The following is a 22,921-nucleotide window of genomic DNA, read 5'->3' on the forward strand; positions in this document are numbered from 1 at the left end:
TTCTCTGAAGAAGATACATGAATAACAACACATGAAAAGTTGCTCAATATCACTGATCTGTAGGGAAATGCAAGTCAAAACCACAATTAAACACTACCTTACACCTATTAGAATGACTACTAATAAAAAAGGAGAAAAGAACAAGTGTTGCCAAAATTGTAGAGAAATTGGAACCCTTGTGCACCATGCATGGGAATGTAAGATGGTAGAGCCACTAGGAAAAAACAACCTCGGAGGAGGGGGACATGATAGTAAAATCAGAGTATAGTGGGTGTTTTATGAGTATTGTTGATTGACTTAATAGAAGATATTTTCTTCTCAAAGGAAAAATAAGTGTGGTTGAGAGGGAATTCTAGAATATAAGAATTAGAAGGTACTTAACTGAACAATACCCCCTTTTCTTTTCCAGATATTAAACTGATGTCTAGAGAGGTTAAGGGACTTGCCCCAAATCTCCCAATTAGTTAAGCTTGAGCCAGAATTAGAACCCAAGTGTCACAACACCAACTTAGTCACTTTCCTGCTAAGTCCTACTTCCTCAGTCCTGCCAAGAGTCTCTCTGAAAACCTACAAAGGTCTCTGCCCATTCCACCATGTCCAGGCTGGTGAGAATATTATCAAGTAGGTACCCTCTCCCTCGTCTTGGCACCTCAGTTCTGGGAGTAGTGTGGTCTCATGTGCGCCAGGTCTTGTCATAGTGTGTGCTCATAGCATTCACTCAATACATATTGGCTGATCAATTTATTAATAATAACTTCAGGGCCTCCCCTGAAAGATGGAAAATGTTGAGCGCAGCGGTTGAGTGCTGGGCTGTGAAGCTGCCACAACCTCTGCTGCGCCAGTTTTATCCTGGCCACCGGGTGAGGGTCCCACAGAGCGCGCAGACCTCTCCTGCCAGACCGCTGCTCCCCTCAGCAGTGTATTTCAGTCCTTCTGCCTGTTCTGTTCCCCGCTCTGGCTCTGGTGAATTCTCTCACCCTCCTGCGCTTCTGACTCTACCCAGTGCTTGTATAAATAAATAAATAAATCTTAAAAAAAATTAATAGCTTCATATACTCCAATTTCCCTGAGAACTCAATTTTCAGTCTTATTTTAAGGTTGGGAACACATCTGCCCATGCCTGAACATTTGTGAAATTTATTTTTGTTTTTTTTCTTTTTATTATTTTTTTCTTTTTTTATTTCCTCTTTTTTCATTTGTGAAATTTAGATTAAAACATGTAAGAAAACTTATTCAGCCAACAATTATTTGTGAATGACTACTATGATTCAGATACAAAATTGTAAAAACCTTTTAAATTCTTCTGCTTAATGAAAAATCTAATATGTAGGGTAAGGTAAGGCTTAAAAGTGCCTGCATAGTAGTGGTATACAATAGGAAATTCAACAAATACGTGTTCCCTGCCCCCATTATTCTTGTACTGCAGAATAATTAGATATATTTGAACAGTAGTTCTTGTAAATGACCACGAGTGATATTTACTTTTGCTGCCAAACCAAACCAATTCTAAGGACCAGTAAAGGTGAACTGTTAGATCAAAGAACTGCCTCAAGACCTGAAAATCAAAGTAAATGGATTTGAACAAATGTGTTATATAGGAAAAAAGTCGGGGGTCGGGGGGGCACTGGTAATGGAAAGTATACAAAAATTGGCTGTATGCTGTAATGCTCCAGCATTATACCAACATTCTGACTTAATCCATTCATCAGGCCTTCAAGAGGGATGTTACCATGGAAACCTGGTCCCAGACAACTTAAATTTCACCAAGATCACATTGATAGTAGGTGGAAGAAGGTGGCTTAAGATTCAGTTCAAGTCCGATTAGAGCCTATCATGTGGGGATCAGATTGAAAAGGGAATCCCACAGTGCCTTGAAAGGGAGGGGTTCCTTAGGCCACTCACTGGTGATAAATTCTCTCAGAGCTCTGGCCCACATAAAAACTTGTCTTAGGATGGGCTTCCCTGGTGGCTCAGAGGTTCAAGTCTCAGCGTTGTCAAGCTATTGCCAGACACTGTGTCATGAGTTCAATCTCCAGTTCAATCTCTGGCCCACATAAAAACTTGTCTTAGGATGGGCTTCCCTGGTGGCTCAGAGGTTCAAGTCTCAGCGTTGTCAAGCTATTGCCAGACACTGTGTCATGAGTTCAATCTCCAGCCAGGGCTCCACACATGGCTCAATAGCTCCTCTCCTGTCTCGCTGGCTGCTCCCTCAGCAGTGTATTTCAGTAAGTCCACCTGCTCTGTTCTCCACTCTGTCTCTGGTGAATCCTTTCAATCACTCCTCCACTTCCTGCACCTCTGGCCTACACCCCAGTTTTTATATGCATAAATAAATCTTTAAAAAAAACTTCTCCCAGGGGGCCTCCCCGGTGGCGCAGCGGTTGAGCGCATGGTTGAGAAGCTGCCCGCAGCCTCTGCAGCACCAGTTCTATCCCCGGCTGCTCCCCGGCCACCGGAGGAGGGTCCCACATGGCGCGCAGACTTCTCCTGCCTCCCGCTGCTCCCCTCAGCAGTGTACCTCGGTCCTTCTGCCTGTTCTGCTCCCCGCTCTGGCTCTGTTGAATTCTCTCACCCTCCCGCGCTTCTGACTGTACCCAGTGCATGTATAAATAAATAAAAAAAAATCTTTAAAAAAGAAGAAAAAAAAAACTTCTCCCAGGGCTCTTCGATTTTTTTCCCCCTTCTATATCAATGAATCTTAAAACTTTTTGGATTACAGATTCCTTTAAGAATCTGATGAAAGCTTTTTAAATCAGTCATTCATTCATTCAATAAACATCGATGAGTTGGCAGACTTTAATCTGTAAACTGGGAATGCAATGGTGGAACAGGTATTCAGGATCCCTGGCCTCCTGGAACCATAATCTGTCTAGGAGTACACTCTCCCTAGGAAAAGGCACATTCTAAATGCTTACATGCATGTTCAATCAATGGAATCTTAGTCACCTTGGAGACCATCCCTGGATTAAAGCCTAAATATTTAATAAGGGTCTTCTACCCTAATTGTTTTGTGTCTAGTTTGATATCAGAACTGCCTGGTAAAATTACTCCTTCTTTCCCTCTCTCCTGCTTGGTTTTATGATGTGTTATCTATTTATTCACTCAACTAATTCACTCATCCAACAAACATTTTAACAATGGCTAAGTGCCAGGTACTTGGTTAGGCTGAGGGATACCATATTTCCTGCCAATGAGAAGCCTTAGTGAAAAGGCAGGTACACAAAAAATTATGATAAAATATCAAATACAATAACAGAGATAACAACAATATAGAATATCAACAACTACCTTCTAGTGAAGGTAAAGCAATTAATGACCTTTAGGGGCCTCCCCGGTGGCGCAGCAGTTGAGCGCTGGGTTGCAAAGCTGCCTGCAGCCCCCGCAGCGCCAGTTCGATCCCCGGCTGCTCCCCGGCCACCACCGGAGGAGGGTCCCGCATGGTGCGCAGACCTCTCCTGCCGCCCGCTACTCCCCTCTGCAGTGTACTTCAGTCCTTATGCCTGCTCTGCTCCCCGCTCTGGCTTTGGTGAATTCTCTCACCCTCCCACGCTTCTGACTGTACCCAGTGCTTGTATAAATAAATAAATCTTTAAAAAAAAGCAATTAATGACCTTTAAATGTTATCTTTTTCAATCCTATCAATAAGAAAACAAAAGATATTATCTCTACTTTATAGATGAGAAAACCAAGGCTTCGCAATATTAGGAACTTGTCCATGGTCTCCAGGTAGTCAACAGCAACATGCAATACACACACATGGAATCATAAAAATGTTGAAAAAATAGATACTTTTTATAAACCTAGAATAAGAGATACTTTCTAAAATAAGATGTATGAATACAGAAAACATAATGAAAAAATGGACCAACTAAATTAGCTTTTAATTTAAAATTTAAAACTTATGATAAAAGGGCCTCCCTGGTGGCACAAGGGGTTAAGCACCACACTATGAAGCAATCCGCAGACTCTGCAGCATGAGTTCGATCCCCGGCCAGCCAGGGAGCAACCCACATGGCGCGCAGACCTCTCCTGACTCGCCCGCTGCTCCCCTCAGCAGTGTATTTCGTCAGTCTGCCTGTTCTGTTCCCCGCTCTGTCTCTGGTGAATCCTCTCACCCCCTTCATCTCTGGCCTGTACCCCAGCTCTTGTATGCATAAATAAATAGATCTTAAAAAAAAAAACTCATGATAAAAGACCCCATACAGGGACCTCCCTGGTGGCACAAGGGGTTAAGACAGCAGCACTATGAAGGTATCTGCAGTCACTGCAGCACCAGTTTGCTCCCCGGCCAGGGAGGTGACCCACATGGCGCAGCAGACCTCTCCTGCCTCGCCCAATGCTCCTCTTAGCAGTGTATTTCAATACATCTGCCTGTTCTGCTCCCCATTCTTATCTCTGGTGGATCCTCTCATCCTCGGCATCTCTGGCCTGCATCCCAGCTCTTGTATGCATAAATAAATAAATCTTTATTTTAAAAAACACCATACAAGTGCAAGTAGAAGAAAATACCTACGCCAACATATATTAACAGCCATGTGGTTAGTAACAGCTAATAATGCCCACCCCCCAGGTACAGGCCAGGTACCTCTGGCCTGTATCCCAGTTCTTGTATGCATAAATAAATAAATCTTAAAAAATATATATAAAATGTTTCTATCACTCTAGAAACTTCTCCATTCTCCTTTCCAAAGGCAATCACCAAATATCTATTTTTTTCTTTAAAATATCGAAATTTTCATACTTGATTAAAAGTTTCTTTAAAGGAGGATTTGTCTGATCCTTTTTTTCCTTAGTTTTTTATAGTGGTAAACATATATGTATGTATATATATCTTTACCATTTTAACGGCTCTAAAGTCTACAATTCAGTAGTATTAGTTACTAGTAAACACTGATGTACAAAAATCACTATTTATTTCCAAAACTTTTTCATCACCCCAAACAGAAATTGTGTAACTATTCAGCAATAGCTACCATTTCACTCTTGACCCAGACCCTAGTAACAACTTATCTGCTTTCTATGAATTTACCTCATTCCACATAAGTGGGACCATACAACTCTTGTCCTTTTGTGTCTGGCTTATAAACTTAGCATAACGTCCTCGGGGTTCATCCATGCTGTAGCACGTATTGAGTAATAATATTCCATTGTGCGTATGCATGGTACATTTTGTTTATTCATTCACTGGTCGGTAGACATTTTGTTTTCCATATTTTGGCTCCAGTGAATAATATTGCTATGAACACTGGTGTATGGTAACTGAGTTTTTTATTTCAATTTTTTATTGTCTAGGAGTGGAATTGCTTGGCCAAAAAATTATGTCATGTTTAATTTTTTTAAAGATTTATTTATTTATGCATACAAGAACTGGGGTACAGGCCAGAGGTGTGGGGGGTGAGACGATTCACCAGAGACAGTGAGGAACAGAAGAGGCAGATTGACTGAAATACACTGCTGAAGGGAGCAGTGGGCAAGTCAGGAGAGGTCTGCTGTGCCATGTGAGTAGCTCCCTGGCCAGGGATCAAACTTGTGCTGCAGTGGCTGCAGATAGCTTCATAGGGTGAAGTCTTAACCATAGGGTAAAGTCTTAAAATAGTCTTAACCCCTTGCACCACCAAGGAGGCCTTTATGTTTAACTTTTTCAGAAACTGCCAAACAGCAGCTGCACCATTTTACATTTCTGGTAGCAATGCACAAGGGTTCCAATTTCTCCACACCCTCACTGACACTGATTTTTTTTTTATAATAATGCATGGGAAATGCTATCACATGTGGGCTCTGTTTGCATTTGCTTAAGGACTAATGGTGTTGCATATTCTCATGTTCTTGTCATTTATAGATCTTCTTGGGGGAAATGTCAGTTCCTTTGCCCAGTTTTGAATTGGGTTGTGTGTGAATGACAACCTTTCCCTTTGTTAGACTACCTTTGTACCTTGTACCATTGTTACATTTCGCAGATGATACTGTATTTGCATAGCTAGATTATGAGATCAAAGTCTTATTGACGTTATGTTCTTCTGCTCAGTTCAGGATCTAGCAATAATATACGTGGTATTATTTTGGTGAATAAACAAATAAAGTCACACCAAAATCACAATCTGGAAATACTCTGTTGGTAAGGTTGTGGGAAAACAGAATCACTTACAATGTTGACGCGAGTGTAAAGTGATTTAAGCTCACTGAAGGACAAATGAAAAATATCAAGTTGAAATTCTACTTTTAGGAATTTATCTGACAAACTTTCTCATTCCATCTATTCCAAGAAGTATTACAAAGACATTCATTGTAGCATTGTCTATAATATCAAGACAAGAAGCAACCTACTTGTCCCATCAGTAGGGTCTTAAAAAATTATAGTACATTCATAATAGAAAGCTAAAATGTACAAGTGTGACATAAACTCCAAGACACATCAAGAGGGAACAGTATAAAGTGGAAGAACATGCAGTATGCTATCACCTGTGTTTCACAAAAGGGAGGAGATTAGATATACGTGCATATATATGCACAGGATATTTTCAAAAAATAAATAAGAAACTCAGAACAGGGGCTGCTTCTGAAGAGGAGAACTGGAGTATTATTAGAGGTCAAGGAAGGGGAAAACTTATTTTATAATGTGTACTCCCTTACATGTTGATTTTTTTCATGTATATTATCTTTTAAATAACAATTAAAATTTAAATAATAAGAGAAGCTCCAAAGGTGCATATTGGGCAGGCATGGAGAAGAGATATATAGCCTTAGATGATTGATTGATTGACTGATCTATAGACAAATGTCAGATCATTTTGGGAGACTTGGTCATCAATCAATATCAACTTTCTCTCTTCCATCTTTTATTTTTTAAAGATTTATTTATTTATCTATTTTTTTAAAGATTTATTTATTTATGCATACAAGAGCTGGGGTACAGGCCAGAGGTGTGTGTGGGGGGGGTGAGAGCATTTACCAGAGACAGAGTAGGGAACAGAACAGGCAGATTGACCAAAGTACACTGCTGAGGGAGCAGTGGGTGAGGCAGGAGAGGTCTGCTGCACCATGTGGGTAGCTCCCTGGCGGGGGATTGAACTTGCGCTGCAGAGGCTGCGGACAGCTTCATAGGTTGTGTCTTAACCCCTTACGCCACCAGGGAGGCCCTTATTTTATTTTTTGCCATCTCTTTCCAAATGACTAGCTTGACCATAGAAGCATGGCAAATCTCAGGAATATGTTCTTACAAGAAAGGTCACAAGACTGGGACTGGAGATCTGGACTGGAAACTGATCTTGCCATAGAGTCATTCCTTAACAGACATGGCCATGGCCCACTGGACTGTATCCATAATATCTCAATACAGGCTTGTAAAAAGCATTCAGACATCCCTGTAGTAGCTATATCAGAATGGAGTTTCTGGGTAATCAGTTTCCTCTATAGTGAGGCTCAGGCTGATAATATGTGAATGGGAAGATTCCTTGATTCCAAAGGCCAGCACTGGCTAGGGGAGTCTGGAATGCCAAAGGGTCAGGACTAGTATTAATCCTAGGAAACTTTTGTCATACAGGGAAACTGAAGCAGAAACCTTGAGCCATGAAACAGAGGAAAGGGAAAGGCAGGAGTATGGTAGGCATGAGGGTCCCCAGGGCTCACCTCAGGCCATCAAAGAAAGGTAAAGATCCCTGTCTTTTGGAGAACAATGTGAAGGACATATTATGTGAGAAATGGCAGGGATTCAGGAAAGGAAGTGAGTTAGGGGGATACAAACTCTATCATGTAGCCTAAAATTTTACATGTCCCTTCTCACCTTCATAGGCTAAAGCAGCTGCCATAGAATTGGGTCCCTTGCTCCTATCACTCCAGGGCTGGAAAAGCTCTTAAAATATTCTAGCCAACACCCTGGTGATTCTAGAATCCTTCTTTACTTAAGCTCATGTCATATACTCATACAACTAGGAACGCCCTCAAGGCAATGAGACTGGTAAACAGGCCCTTCTCTTCCTTTCTCCTGAGGAGAAGCAGACCTCAGATAATTTTCCCTGCAGCATTTCTCTGTCTGGCCCAAGTCCCAACTCCCAGTAAGAAGCCCATACCTGAGACAGTTCCACTTTCTCCTCCAGAGCCAGCTTAATGTCAGGAAGCGGCACAATGCTGAGAAGCCCAGAATGTCCCCCAGATTGCTCTGTAGTCAGGCCAGCTTCATTAAAATGAACTTTGTTCCCTAGGGATTTGTTCATGGAGGTGTTATTGTGTACTTGATCACAGTTCCTATGGTGACAGTCTCACAGTGAGAAGAGAACGGGTATACATTGGCATCTTCCTGTAAAATAGGGATTCGACCTCATTTATAGTTAAATGTGCAGCAGGAGACCTTGCAAATGGCACAGCATGAGAAGAGCTTGTTGAGTTCTGAATGACTTAAGTAGAAAAGAACATTAATTAAAAAAATACATGTGACAATATGTGTTCTATCCCTGGTTCAGCTTCAGTTCTAAATAGCTGTTAACCATTCACAGCAGTATTAACCGTCACATCCAGAAGGGAGATATACGCGACTAAAAGGATGAAAACTAGCAGCCCTCGAGCCAAATCAAATCCGCAGATAAGATTTCAGAATGTTTAATACTGGGTTTTTTTTTTTTTTAAAGATTGATTTATTTATGCATACAAGAACCAGGTTATAGGCCAGATGTGCAGGGGGTGAGAGAATTCACCAGAGATAGACTGGGAAACAGAACAGGCAAATTGGCTGAAATATGCTGCTGAGGGGAGCAGCGGGCGAGCCAGGAGAGGTCTGCCGCGCCATGTAGGTTGCTCCCTGGCCGGGGATCAAACTCGTGCCTCAGTGGCTGTGGATAGCTTCATAGGTTGCATCTTAACCCCTTGCGCCACCAGGGAGGCCCTAATACCTGTTTTGAGTCAACTTTTTTAAAATCAGAATCTTTCAGTAAAAAAAAATTCAATTTCCAATACCAACACCCTCCCACCAAAGGTGCTCAAGAGCACACGTAAGACAACAAAGTTGGTTCACAGACTCATTCATTGCCCTGAAGAAGACCATACAGTATAGGAAACTGGATCATCGCAGTAAGAGGATGTTAGGAAATGACTTATTGTAGGACTTGAGCTGATGTTAGGTTTCTGGGGAGTATTCAAGGTATGGATGCTGTGAGGAAGTGGGGTAGTTCTATGAAACTAAAGTCCTCAGGTGTCACTCTTTAATCTTGAAGTTATATCTTAAACTTTTTTTTTATAGAGGCATGTTTTTATTTATTTATTTGGTTTTTTGTTTGTTTTGTTTATACATGCAGTGGGTACAGTCAGAAGCGCGGGAGGGTGAGAGAATTCACCAGAGCCAGAGCGGGGAGCAGAGCAGGCAGACGGAAGTACACTGCTGAGGGGAGCAGCGGGCTGCAGGAGAGGTCTGTGTGCCATGTGGGACCCTCCCTCTGGTGGCCTGGGAGCAGCCGGGGATCGAACTGGCGCCGCAGAGGCCGCGGGCAGCTTCGAAACCCAGCACTCAACTGCTACACCACTGGGGAGGCCCTATATCTTAAACTTTTTAATCTAAAAAGTGGGAAGAGGGCCTCCCCTGGTGGCGCAGGCGGTTGAGCGCAACGGTGTGAAGCTGTCCGCAGTCTCTGCAGTGTCTGTTCAATCCCTGCCGGCAGGCGCAGGCGAGGGTCCTGTCATGCCCGCCACTCCCCTCAGCAGTGTATTTCGTCAATCTGCCTGTTCTGTTCCCCACTATGTCTCTGGTGAATCCTCTTACCCTCCCGCGCATCTGGCCTGTACCCCGGTTCTTGTATAAATAAATAAATAGCTCTTTAAATAAAATAAAAATAAAATAAAATAAAATAAAATAAAATAAAATAAAATAAAAGATAGGAAGAAAGGAGCAAGATTGGGCCTCCCTGGTGGCCAAAGAGGTTAAGATGCAACTTATGAAGTTGTCTGCAGCCTCTGGGGACAGTTTGATCCCCAGCTGGCCCGGGAGAAACCCACATGGTGCAGTAGACCTCTCCTGTCTCGCCCACTGCTCCCCTTAGCAGTGTACTTCGGTCAATCTGCCTGTTCTGTTCCCCACTCTGTCTCTGGTGAATTCTCTCACCCCCCACCCCACACCTCTGGCCCATACCCAGCTCTTGTATGCATGAATAAATAAATCTTAAAAAAAAAAAAAGAAGAAGAAAGGAGCAAGGCCAAAGCTATAATAGATGAAACAGAAGTCCTTTAGCTTAGCCAACACGAGAATATTCGTCATTTATGTCATTTAGATAATGTTCCTGTTTTTGTCCATGTTCAGACATGACTCTGTCATCACAGAGTGGGCTCATTTTTTTTTTTTTTTATCCATCACAGTCATAGAGCAGTCTGTCTTGGTGATGTCCTGTAAAATTGTTTATGTTCATAAAGAGAAAACAACAGTCTAGCTGTGAATGTCATACCTGTCATACCAGCTTTTATCAACACCAAGGCCTAGATGATAGTGCCAGGCCAGCCCCAGGCTGCCAGGAGCTGCTTTCTCTTTCTCAGTCTCCCCTGTTGGCCAACGGCAGATGGAGTTGCACCTCAGGACTTTAGTTTATTATCTGGTGCTTCATCATTGCCAAGATTTCACGCATCAGGAAACTGTCAAGAGTACCTCTATAGCTAGACTAGGTTGGTCTCTCCTTTTGTTGCAGGGAGAGTTGTCAAATTTTCCAACAAGATGATTGCACAGTAGCATTTGAGACTGAACAGTCTATTAACCAACATACAGGAATTTACTAGAAACTGAATGGTTATTAATCCTTGTGATAAGCCCTGAAGACAGGGGCCAAGATTATCAAACCCAGGCAATGAAAACATGACCAAAAGTCTGTTTTGTCTTTTTTAAGAGAATTTTCTTTTAACATAGTCACAGATAGTCTTACTTAATGAGTAGTATTTATACTTACTTAACAAAGAGTATTTGCAAAGGCATAAACTTTCCCTTGGTTCAAGAATTTTTTTTAAGTTTTTATCTTCTTTATGGGGTGTAGGCCAGAGGTACAGGATTGGGGGGGGGTGGGAGAAAGGATTCGCCAGTAAGAGTGGGGAGCAGAGCAGGTGGATTTACTGAAATACAATGCTGAGGGGAGCAGTGGGTGAGACAGGAGAGGTCTGCTGCACTATATGAGGGTTAGCTCCCTGGCTGGGATGGAATTCGGACCCTAGGGGTCATAGTTCTGAGACTTAACCCCTAGGCTACCAGGGAGGCCTGGTTCATGGATATAAATTTAAATTGGTGGGCTTCCCTGGTGGCTCAAGGGGTTAGGAGTCTCTGAAGCATGAGTTTGATTCCCCGGCCCGCCAGGGAGAACCCACATGGCGCAGCAGAACTCTCCTGTCTCACCCGCTGCTCCCCTCGGCAGTGTACTTCCATCAATCTGCCTGTTCTGTTCCCTGCTCTGTCTCTGGTGAATCCTCTCACCACCACCCCCACCTCTGGCCTATATCCCAGCTCTTGTGTGCATAAATAAATAAATCTTTAAAAAAATAAAAAAATAAATTTAAATTGGTTGTTGGGCTTCTGAGCAGAGGTTGTGTCATTTATTATATCTCTGAGGTTAGAGACAGATTCCAGATCACCTCTCCAGCAGTTTTATCCCTACTGGTAGTTCACAGTATAGGCAGCATAAGGGAATAGTAGGTTACCGCTCCTGGGAGTTTTTCTGATTACCCCATTTTGGAGATTCCTGGATATTATTTTGAAAACATGTAACCATTGGAACAGTGGTAGCCTCTAACAATACCCTGAATACACAGGGTAAATACACAGGTGTGTAGCAGGCAGGTACAAACCTGAGCAGTTGAACCCTAGTGGGGCACAGGTTGTGGTAGGAGCATAACTATCATTTGCCACTGTAGAAGTAGCGGACTCCTGGGTGAACATGTGCCCCAAGTGGAGTCATTTTTGGAGTTTTGGGTGGACATGTACCCCAAGTGGAGTCATACAGTTCTTGCCAGTTGGTTGGCATATCTCAGAAGGCACAAACCGACTACTATAGCCCCAACATTAGTTCCCATTCCTGATGACCTAGGTTTTCTTGGTAGGGTTACAATGACTTTAACATAATCATTTTGTTCAGGTTCAATTTTTATACCAACTTTGCAATTAATTATGTACAGAAAGGAAAACTTAACACTGGAAAGGACCTGTAGAAGGAACTCCATTTTCCTTTTTGTTTAATTTTTTAAAAGTTATTTATGCATACAAGAACTGGGGTGTAGACCAGAGGTGCGGGGGATGAGAGGATTCACCAGAGACAGAGTGGGGAGCAGAACAGGTGGATCTACTGAAATACACTGCTGAGGGGAGCAACAGGCGAGACAGAAGAGTTTGTGGAGTCTGTTCAGGACATCCTCTCCCCCAACAGTTATGGTCTGAGAAATATACATCATCATAATTCTTTAATAGCAAAAGAAGACCACAGGTGGTTAAAAGTAACAGGATGAAAATAGGGAAGATCATATTAAGAAAAGCTTAAGTCGGTTAAAGAGGGTGTTGAACATAGTAATAGGCACGATTACTAGGAGAACATGGGTATGGAAAAAGAGTACTGAAGAGCCAAAAAATTACCCTTGTTCTGTTGTCTTTCACAAAAGCTGTTCACGTGTGCAGTTAGCATCTTGTCCCACTGTCTTACACAAAAGCTGCTACATTGAGCTTCCAGAGAATTCTAAGAACTCTAATGGACTGGATGTCCAGTACTCAGGAGAAAGTGATGCATGTCTTTTTAGTTGGGAGACGTGAATCCAAGCATCAGCAACTTGGAGTTTTATAGGCCTAGCTATCTGTTAAAAGTTCTTTTTATAGACTCAAGAGCAGTGATTTTTTTCTGATTCTTCCCCAGAAGACTATAAATCTCCAGGTTTCAGATCATGCAGAGCTACTTAGGTGGGTGTTCTGGAATTGTAGCTTATACTTATTGGTGATAAATCTGGAGGTATTAGATGTCCCCCTGCAGAAACTAGTCATGTAAGTTTATAATGGTTCATTCTAAGATTGGAGTGAATCAGAGAAATAACTTATGGGTATCAAGGGAAGTAATTTTTTTACATCATGCTGTGTTAACTTTATTTAAGTATCAAGACCTTTCTATACAACTGTGTCACTGGAAAGTATTCCACCCACTGACTGTTTAACCAGACTAAATATTCCTGGAGTACACTAAGTAAATGGAAAATATCTTGATTAAAGTTTTTCAAGAGAGGGAAACAGACAGCAAAAGAAAAAATAAAGTAAAGGGGCACTACTTCAGACAAATATGAAGGTACATTCGAAAAGGCTAATCTTCAAGAAGATACTTTAAATGGAGAGAAACAGATTTTGACATACACACGCACACACAAAAAGAGTGACATTCCAGCTAATCTTAAAAATAACATAGGCAGGGGCCTCCCCAGTGGCGCAGCGGTTGAGCGCTGGGTGGCGAAGCTGCCCCTCACCCCCACCCCGCAGCCTCTGCAGCGCCGGTTCAATCCCCGGCTGCTCCCCGGCCACCGGAGGCGGGTCGCACATGGCACGCAGACCTCTCCTGCCGCCCGCTGCTCCCCTCAGCAGTGTACTTCGGTCCTTCTGCCTGCTCTGCTCCCCGCTCTGGCTCTGGTGAATTCTCTCACCCTCCCGCGCTTCTGACTGTACCCAGTGCTTGTATAAATAAATAAATAAATCTTAAAAAAAAAAAAGGCAGTTGACAATAGAGCTATATGATTAAAAATTCAGCATTTATTAACCTCCAAAGTACAGAAATAAAATCACACCTATATTAAAATAATCTCTTTTTGACAGACACTCTCCTCATGGGGGTCTCTTCCCTTTTGTTCTGAGGTACCTCTCAAATAAACAATTTAGTTCTTGGGGGCCTCCCTGGTGGCACAAGGGGTTAAGCACTGCACTGTGAAGCAATCCACAGCCTCTGCAGCATGCGTTTGATCCCCGGCCAGCCAGAGAGAAACCCATATGGCGAAGCAGACCTTTCCTGTCTCGCCCGCTGCTCCCCTCAGCAGTGTATTTCAGTCATTCTGCCTGTTCTATTCCCTGCTCTGTCTCTGGTGAGTCCTCTCACCCCTCGCGTCTCTGGCCTGTACCCCAGCTCTTGTATGCATAAATAAATAAATCTTTTTTTTTTTTTTTTTATTTCAAGATACTTTATTTTTAAAACGGGTCACAACACTTGGCATTTGGCCCATTCTGCCAATGCGCAAGCTACAAACGCTTGCTCAGCAGCTGAGGGGCATTCTTAGTAGCATGTGTGAAGTGAATAAAAATCCATATAAAACAAATATTCAAATAGTTTCCATAGGAACACAGATAAGCGTGACCCCATCTCCTAGTCTTCCATATTGTTGCATCTGTGCCAACCCTACTTACAAAGACATTTCAAAACTAGCAGTCGTTAAGTTAAATGGTCCCCCGAATCCCTTAATTCCAGCTAAACTCGCAGGTAAGCGCTACAGAGCATGCCTACACGTTAATACGAGCGGACGCGCAGGCTGCCGGGGGCTGCTTTATCCCGCTCTCCTGGGCGCAGGACACCCGCACCGAGCTGCTCGGGTCCTGCTCCTCCGCCTCCGGGGGGGAGGCCGTGGTTCGGGGTCGGCTGCATCAGTTGCCACTTTGGCGCTGACATCACATAGTAGATCGTGGGCCTCTGGAAGCCGTTGAACGTGGAAGCTGCAGCCACGGTGTACGCACCCATGTTTTCAAAGAGCATCCAATCACCCACGTGCATTTCCGGCAGCTCACAGCGCTCCACGATGCGGTCGAGGCCGTCACAGGTCGGGCCCCATATGCTGGAGGAGTAGTACTTCTCGTCTGGTTTGGGTCTCTTCTGCAGGAGGGGCTTCACGTGCGCATGATCATAAAGGATGCAATTAAACGATCCGTAGACGCCATCATTCACATAATACATAAAGGTCTGTTCACTTGACTCATCTTCATCATCAGAGCCTGTCTGCTCCTTCAACACAAGTTTTTTGGCAATAATGTTAACAGCCAGCGTGAAAGCAGATGCAACATAGTATCTGCCTGGCTCTGCGATGATCCGCACTCCAGAGTCTGCCGGAAAATACTTGTCCAGGGCTGGGTTGATGACACCGGTGATCTCTTCAAATTTAAGCTTTACATCCTCAGATCCAGGAAAGCCGCCCCCAATGTCAAGCAGACACATGTTGAAGCCAACCTCAGCCCCCATGTCAAAGACACAGCGGGCATCTGAGATGGCCTGCACGAAGGTCTCAGGATCCGTGCAGCCGCTTCCCACATGGAAGCTGACACCAATGACGTCAATATTTAGCTCCTTCGCCCGTTCCAGAAGCAGCCTGCTGGTTTTAAGTGTGGCACCAAATTTAACACTGAGGCGACAGATAGCTTTGGAATCATCCGTGGCAATCCGCAAGACCAACTTTGCCTTTGGATGTGCCCTGGCCACTTTCATCAGTTCCACCTCACTGTCAAAGGTCATCATCTGGACTCCGTTATTCGCCGCATACTTAATCTGAGACACTTGTTTACAAGGATTTGCATAGATAATCCTCTCTGGAGGCACCCCGAGACCCTGCACCAACTGTATTTCAGTCTTGCTGGCACAGTCAAATCCGGCCCCGGTGGCAGCGAGGGTTTTCACTACAGTTCTGCTGTCATTGCACTTGACGGCATAGAAAGGGGTGACCCGAGGAAGAGTTTTTAACCATCTCAGATGTTTGTTCAGAATGTCTCCCAAGTCGGCAACATAGAAGGCGTCCTTGTCATCAGAAGAAGAAACTTCATTAATTTTTTGGTCCAGAATGTCCTTGGCAGTAAAGCCTTCATCGAGGAAATGGCAGTCAAACTCTTCATTGCTAAAGCTGTTCATGGTTTCTGGACGTTCCTATGGAAAACTAAGAGATGGAATTTATATTATTGCCAGCTCTTCACAACGGCAATCGTCCAGGCCTTCCAAGCCCTGCTGTGGACACAGGTGCACGCGGGGGCAGCGGTGGAAAAGATCTCAGAGCGCGCGGCCGCCGCGGGCCGGCCCCATGGAGACGCCGCGCCGCCGCGCAGGCCCGTCCGCCGCCCGCCGCCCGCGCCTCGCTCTCCGGGGCCCGCCGGCCGAGTGGCGCGGAGCTGAGGCAGGGGCGCCGGCGGCGGAGGCTGGGCGCTCTGACGCATAAATAAATAAATCTTTAAAAAAAAAAACAAATCTTGTTCTTGCCTAGATTTCCCCAAAATGACTACTGCAATTCCAAATTGCACCAAATGAAACTGTTTTAGAGAAGTAAACATGCAAGTAGTGTCATCGCGAGAAAACATGAAGGAAGTAGGTATCAGGTCACTTTTGGTTGAGAGGTCTGTAAGCAGGGCGCTGTGCAATCCTACCCTGAATCTCTAGGACTTGGCAAAAAGCTAATCATAGTTGATCAGGGACCAGAGGCAACGACCTGCTTCTGGGCAGAAGAAATGAAAGAAAGCAGCTCTCAAGAACACAGACAAAACTCAGAGAGAAGTCCTTATAAAGGCTTGAAATAGTGACCAGAGGCAAAGTTTATCCAAAGGACACTGTTCTGTGGATACTTTCTGAATTCCACAGCCTCTAGGGTTAGTTGTAGCATAGACTTACTGCGCCTTGGTTCATTCTGCTAATAAACTAGACTCTAGCATGCTAACTAGTACGCGACCCTCAGTGGTTGGCACCCCCAACTCTTAAAAGGAGAAGTGGGGTTCACTTACCAAAGACTGAGCAATAATAGACTTATGATGCCCTTAGACATTCAGGATTGCTCACATGTCCTTTCCCTAGACTTTTCCTTTCTAGACAAATAACATTCAAAATGCTAGGTAAGAGGACAGACTGTAGAACAAAACTTTTACACACGGTGGGAAATCAAAAACTTTGTATGACTCGCTATACTGTGATTTTTGTTATTTCAGTGGTCTGGAATAAACCTGAAATATGTCCGGGGTATCTGTACCTTGTAACTAACCCACCCCATACATTTGCCTCCTGCAGGCATTTAAGTTGACTCCCCCTCACTAAGCAGAAAAGGCACCAAGCAGGCCCAGAGACTCTGGTCTAGGATTACCCAGAGAACTGGTGCAGGGTGAAACTAGAACTATGTTTAGTTTTTCCTCCAGCAAAAGTCCCTGCTAGACTTAAGTCCACTGTTAAATCTGTGATGTAGGGCCTCCCTGGTGGCGCAGTGGTTGAGCGCTGGGTTGCGAAGCTGCCCGCAGCCTCTGCAGTGCCGGTTCGATCCCCGGCTGCTCCCCGGCCACTGGAGGAGGGTCCCACATGGCGCGCAGACCTCTCCTGCTGCCCGCTGCTCCCCTCAGCAGTGTACTTCGGTCCTTCTGCCTGCTCTGCTCCCCGCTCTGGCTCTGGTGAATTCTCTCACCCTCCCGCGCTTCTGACTGTACCCAGTGCTTGTATAAATAAACAAACAAATAAATAAATCTTTAAAAAAAATCGGGGGGGGGAAGGATTGGGGTCAAAATAAAGGGGTTGCAATTGTTTGGGGAATATAAAAATAAAATTAAAAAAATAAAAGATCTCTCATCCAAATTAAAAAAAAAAAATCTGTGATGTATCACCTCTCAAAAGGATGCAGCCGGGGGTCGGATGAAAACACTTTCCACCAGTTAACAATGTATTCCTCGGGTAACTAGGATTCTAAGACCTTTGCCCAGCTGCGCCAGTTGGAGACATTCTTTCTGGTCTCCAACTCTTCTAGGGTCTTGCCAGAGGGCCTTTGCACTTGCCTGGAACTCTCCTTCACACCACCAAGGGGTCGCTTCTCGCATTCTGACGGTCTTTACTTCTCACACCCTAGCACTACTACCATCTCCTTTGGGAGACTACCGCCCTTGGCCTTCTTTCTTTATTTTTTAAAAAGATTTATTTAGTTAGGCATACAAGAGCTGGGGTACAGGCCAGAGATGCGGGGGGTGAGAGGACCCACCAGAGACAGAGCGGGGAACAGAACAGGCAGACTGACAAACACACCGCTGAGGGGAGCAGCGGTGAGGCAGGAGAGGTCTGCTGCGCGGTGTGGGTAGCTCCTGGCCGGCCGGGGATCGAACTCGTGTTGCAGAGGCTGCGGGTTGCTTCATAATGTGGTGCCTAGCCCCTTGTGCCACCAGGGGGGCCTTGGCCTTCTTTCAGGCTACAGGACAACGCTCCTGCTCTCTCCTCTGTATGTCAAACGCGGGGCCGGGAAGTGGGAGCCCTTGTCCAAGCCCCTGCCTCCCTGAGCCTCCTCTTTCCCTTCAAGCCCGCGAAGCGCTGAGAGAGCAGAGACCCAACCACCGGACGTGGACGTAGCTGTCCACACCAGAGGGTGGCCGGCGGCCTCCAGGATCACGTCTCCCGGCCAGGCCGGGGACCCAGCCTCCAGGCTCGGGAAGCCCCGGCAGCACGCACGCCCTCGGCGCTCCGGGGACCACCGCGCCTGCTCCGCGCTCCGGGCCTCCGCGCGGCCGGGGGCGGGGCCGGGACGCGCCTGCGCAGTCGCGTGGCCCGGCTTCCGGGCAGGGCGGGCGCGATGGGGCCGAGGGCCGGCATCGCGGAGTAACGGCGTGTGGGCGCGGGGGCGCGGGGCTCGGGTCCCAGGGCGTTTGGGGGCGGCCGGAGGGCGCGGAGAGAGCCTAGGTTCGCCGCCCGCTGACGCCACCGGCCATGTCGGCCGAGGCCTCAGGCCCGGCGGCGGCCGAGTCCCCGGCCCTGGAAGCCCCTAAGCCCTCGGGTCTCGAGCCTGGCCCCGCCACCTACGGTCTCAGACCGCTGACCCCAAACAGCAAGTACGTGAAGCTGAACGTGGGCGGCTCGCTGCACTACACCACGCTGCGCACCCTCACGGGACAGGACACCCTGCTCAAGGCCATGTTCAGCGGCCGCGCGGAGGTGCTCACGGACGCCGGAGGTACGCCCCGACCTGTGCGGTCCTCCATCCTCCAGACCCAGCCTCTGTCTCCCAGTCTCCCGGCCCCCATGCCCTTCTCTCGTCTCACTGTGTCCTGTCACCCGCTTCTCACCTCCTCCAGCCCCCTTAGTCCCATTTCATCTTTCCTGTCTCATTCATAAGCTCCATCCTCCCCCAGTCTCTACTCAGAAAGAACCAGCATGTATGGATGGAGCACCCCCCCCTATCCCCCTGTTCTGCCAGGTGGTAAGTGATTTAACATGGCACCTCAGAAATTTCCTTACCACTCCCACCCGCTCTTCCTTTCTCCCAGCCTTTCAGTCCTCACTCAGCTCAAGAGAATCAACCTGGCTTCCAGGCAGCCTTCATCTGTGTCTTCCAACGGCCCAGCATTTTGTTCGTTTTCTCTACCTCACAACCACTAACAAGAGCCTGGAGGGTTGAAGGATTTTGTCTCTCTGTGTTGCCCTAACACAGATCCCTGGACACTCTAGGAATCCATCTGTAAATGCAGATTATAGAAGGAGAAGGCCACTTTGGATTTGCCAGGACACTAGTATGGAGGGTGGACGTCTCTCTTTGACAGGCAGACCGTAACCTTCTTGAAGTGTTGCATTCAGGTTTGGGCTCCTCACACCCAACTGGAAGCTTAAATAGGGCGGCGGGAGGAGCAAGAGGGCAGGATTCAGAGAGGGTTAACGAGGATTGTGAGTTCAGGAAAATAAATTTTGGCAAGTGAGGCTCAGTCTGCAAATATCTGAAGGTGACTAACTTATTGAGTAGGTATTTGTAAAGTGCCATTTAATGCTAGATACTTTAGTACAGGCATTTGACAAGATTCACTTTATGGAGTTTTTTCTGTGGGGAGGTGGAGAACAATAAACATACAAAAAACAAAAATACATGTAATTGTAGAAAGTAATAATCCTTTGAAGAATATGAAGGTTGAGATGGTAGTGAACTGGAGGATGGGGAGGACATTTTAATTAAATGGGATGGCCAGAATTAATACCGGAAGTTAGAGGTTCATCAATAAGACTAATCTCTCTGCCTGGATATATTAAAAAGGGACCTATGGGATTTGTTTTAAAGGAATTTTCTCGAATGTAGTAGTAGATGTTTGAACGAGGTCCGTATTCAGACTTAATTGTAGCTTTGGAATCCATTTTTTCATAAACGTTTAATAACTCCAGGAACCCCAGCAAAGCCATCCTTCTTCCTGACTCTCCCCACCCCACCAGGCTGGGTGCTGATTGACCGGAGCGGCCGCCATTTTGGTACAATTCTCAACTACCTGCGGGACGGGTCTGTGCCACTGCCTGAGAGTACTAGAGAACTGGGAGAGCTACTGGGTGAAGCACACTACTACCTGGTACAGGGCCTGATTGAGGACTGCCAGCTGGCACTACAGGTGAGGGTCCCTCCCCATCTCTGAGTCACATGTCCCTGAGAGAGCTGCTCAAACAGTTAGATACAGGGACATTAAAAAAAAAAAGGAAAAGAAAGAAGCCTGGAGAGACTGGCTCTGGCCTGCCCCTCAGTTCTACAGAGAATTTAGGGATACTGTACTTGGCATTCCTGCTGCCTCAGGCTGGGACCTTCTGACCCCCTCATGCCAAGACCAATGCAGTGATTAAATGACCACTCTGCTTCTTGCTGTTTCAACCCAACCAATTATATATTACTATCTTGAAATAATTATCGTTAAACATAATCCCATTCTATTCTCTCCCTTACTCAGAAATCCTAAATAACTCTATTGGAAAAACCCCTAAATATAAATTGGAATATAATGGCCTCCATGATCACTTTCTATCCTGAGACTCAGTCCCCCAGGGTTTAAAAAAAAATTTTTTTAAGCAATGATATGTCATGGAAGCAGTCACCAATAATACAGAGTTAGGGATTCTTTCCGTGAATTTCTTTGGGTTCTGGAAAACACAGTCAGGACACAATGGGTTAAGTGGTATGTGTACCACAGCTGACTGAGTGACCTTGAGTGAGTCAATTCCTACCTCTAGCATTTTGTTCTAAGGTTCCAAAAGATAGGGGAATGAGAAAAAGATGTACAATGTAGTGAGTTTTACATAAAGCCTTTTATTCTGTTAGGTTTTTACAATATTAGAATGTCCTTTTTATGATACAGTATTAGTAGAAGATTATGAATTTCTTTTTTGATGCCCTTTATACTAAAAAGGGCAACTGTGGAAAACAACTTTCTGTTATCCTGAGGAATACTTATTGGGTCTTGAAATCCAAAAGTATAGAATTCCTTGGGACAATAACCATATTTTTCAAACTTTTTGACTATATCCCTTAAAGGGAAAATGCATTTCATACTCATATATAACTAATATTAGAATTTTATAAAGTGATACTGTTAGTGAAATATACTTTGATATGTTGTTTTCTTTTTAATGCTGTTTGGGACCAGTTAAACTTAATGACTCATTATAGGGTTACCACTAAAAGTTTGAAAAACATTGAACTAAATCATCTTGGAAATGGTTTCTTATTCAATGGTTTTGTATTTACTCAATGTAACCTCACACCTCACTCTGTGCCAGGAGCAATTCTGTTGCTTGTACCACTGTTTGACAGCAAAATAAATGTGAGGGAAATGGGGATGCTCCAAGGCCAAAGAGCCAGTAAGCAGCAGAGCTCAGATTCAACCCCACTTTGTCTGACTCCCAAGCGTAGTGTTTTGTCTTCCTGTGCCCCAACTGCCTCCTTTCCAGGTTTCCCTCAGACCATTTAATCCCCCCCACTATCAGCTAGAGTTTGCGTGTTTGTTTGGAGGGTTTTGTTTTTAAGATTTAGGTGTGGAGAGTGGAGTTCACTGTACGTCCCAGTGTGTAGTACTTCATCACCACTGGTCTGTGCACATCTTTTTTTCTCCTTCATTCCAATCCCTGCCCACCTCCTTTTCCCCATAGGAAGCCTTTCAGTTCAATGTTCTTATTTTTGTTTTCCGATTCTAATGTTTGGATACAAATGCTTGGATTATATTTGTACCCTTTAAAAGCTAAAGCATTGTCTTATATGCAAATTTAAAACTTCTATAAATGGCATTGAGCTTTGGATTATGTGTTCTGTTTCTTAATTCAACATTTTTTTTCCAAGATCTATTTCATGCTGCTATGTGTACATGTAGTTCTTTGCCTCTGACTACCGCACAGGCGCGTATGGCATGCATTCACCATATTATATTATACATATCCCTCCCACTTCTGTCTCCCCCATGAGCACCCTTGTGCATCTGCAAGCCTTGTAGGTGGGTCCTGGCCCGGGTTTTCCGGTGAGGTAGCTGGGAGTGGAACTGCGGGTCACAGGACATACATACAAACAAATTTGAGCAAGAATATGCTTCTGAGGGCTGCGGCGCTTTATACTTTGATCAGTAGTGCATAAAGATTCTGTTTTCTGTATATTCTCAACAACACATGGCATCATCCAGCATTTTAATTTTGCTAGTGTGATTGGCATAGAGTGGTCGCATCTTAATTTGTACACCTCTGAGACTGAGTATCTTTTCATATGCTCGCTAGCTTTTTTGTTTCCCCTCTTCTGCAAATTGCCTGTTCATATTCTTTATCAATTTTTTGCTGTTTCCTGTCTTGTTGCTTTGCAGGAGAGCCATGTGTAGTTTCCTTCCTAAGGAGAACTAAGCCCTAAGGCATGTATTGTACACAATAAATTAACTTTTCTCCTGTGCATCTAGAATGGTACTGTTTACTAACCATTCTCGGGACAATTGAGAAAATAGCCACTAAAATTATTTGCTGGGTTTTGAATTTTAGATGAGAAATCTCAATTGAAAAAATCTGTTTAAGATAATTTCTAGTCAGTATTAGCTATCAGTAATTAGCTATTAGTAATTTCTCTTAGAATGTCATCTGTCTGTGGCAACTGTTGTTGAATAGAGTTCCTTGATTTTTTATTACAAGTAGCCATTTATTATTTTTAAAGCAGTACATATGTGTTGTAAAAATTTAGAGAACACAGGTAATCAAAAAAATTA

The 22,921-nt window shown here is 44.7% G+C and overlaps 3 protein-coding genes across 3 annotated transcripts in view; 1 reads left to right on the forward strand and 2 right to left on the reverse strand.

Moving 5' to 3' along the window:
* LOC119242359 (acyl-coenzyme A synthetase ACSM6, mitochondrial-like) overlaps positions 1–22,921 on the reverse strand; it is a 272,902-nt gene that overhangs the window by 43,511 nt on the left and 206,470 nt on the right. The gene's annotated exons all lie outside the window — the stretch shown is intronic.
* Positions 14,121–16,026, reverse strand: LOC119241864 (ornithine decarboxylase-like). Its single transcript, XM_037507506.2, has one exon. It carries the CDS (start codon positions 15,852–15,854, stop codon positions 14,472–14,474), a length of 1,383 nt encoding a protein of 460 aa, XP_037363403.1. The 5' UTR covers positions 15,855–16,026; the 3' UTR covers positions 14,121–14,471.
* On the forward strand, positions 18,626–21,077 carry LOC119241866 (BTB/POZ domain-containing adapter for CUL3-mediated RhoA degradation protein 1-like). The gene is made up of 2 exons (XM_037507511.1): positions 18,626–18,900; positions 20,142–21,077. Exons 1-2 carry the CDS (start codon positions 18,657–18,659, stop codon positions 20,333–20,335), a joined length of 438 nt encoding a protein of 145 aa, XP_037363408.1. The 5' UTR covers positions 18,626–18,656; the 3' UTR covers positions 20,336–21,077.

The sequence above is a fragment of the Talpa occidentalis genome, unplaced genomic scaffold, assembly GCF_014898055.3.
Source record: "Talpa occidentalis isolate TD23 unplaced genomic scaffold, MPIMG_talOcc4v2.1 talOcc4.12, whole genome shotgun sequence".
Taxonomy (NCBI): Eukaryota; Metazoa; Chordata; class Mammalia; order Eulipotyphla; family Talpidae; genus Talpa; species Talpa occidentalis.

What these genes read in the sequence shown, in the direction of transcription:
- LOC119241864 (XM_037507506.2), bottom strand. Translation starts at nt 15,854, where the DNA reads ATGAACAGCTTTAGCAATGAAGAGTTTGACTGCCATTTCCTCGATGAA.
- LOC119241866 (XM_037507511.1), top strand. Translation starts at nt 18,657, where the DNA reads ATGTCGGCCGAGGCCTCAGGCCCGGCGGCGGCCGAGTCCCCGGCCCTG. An exon ending in GGTGCTCACGGACGCCGGAG is followed by an intron (nt 18,901 to 20,141) that starts GTACGCCCCGAC and finishes CCACCCCACCAG; the next exon opens with GCTGGGTGCTGATTGACCGG.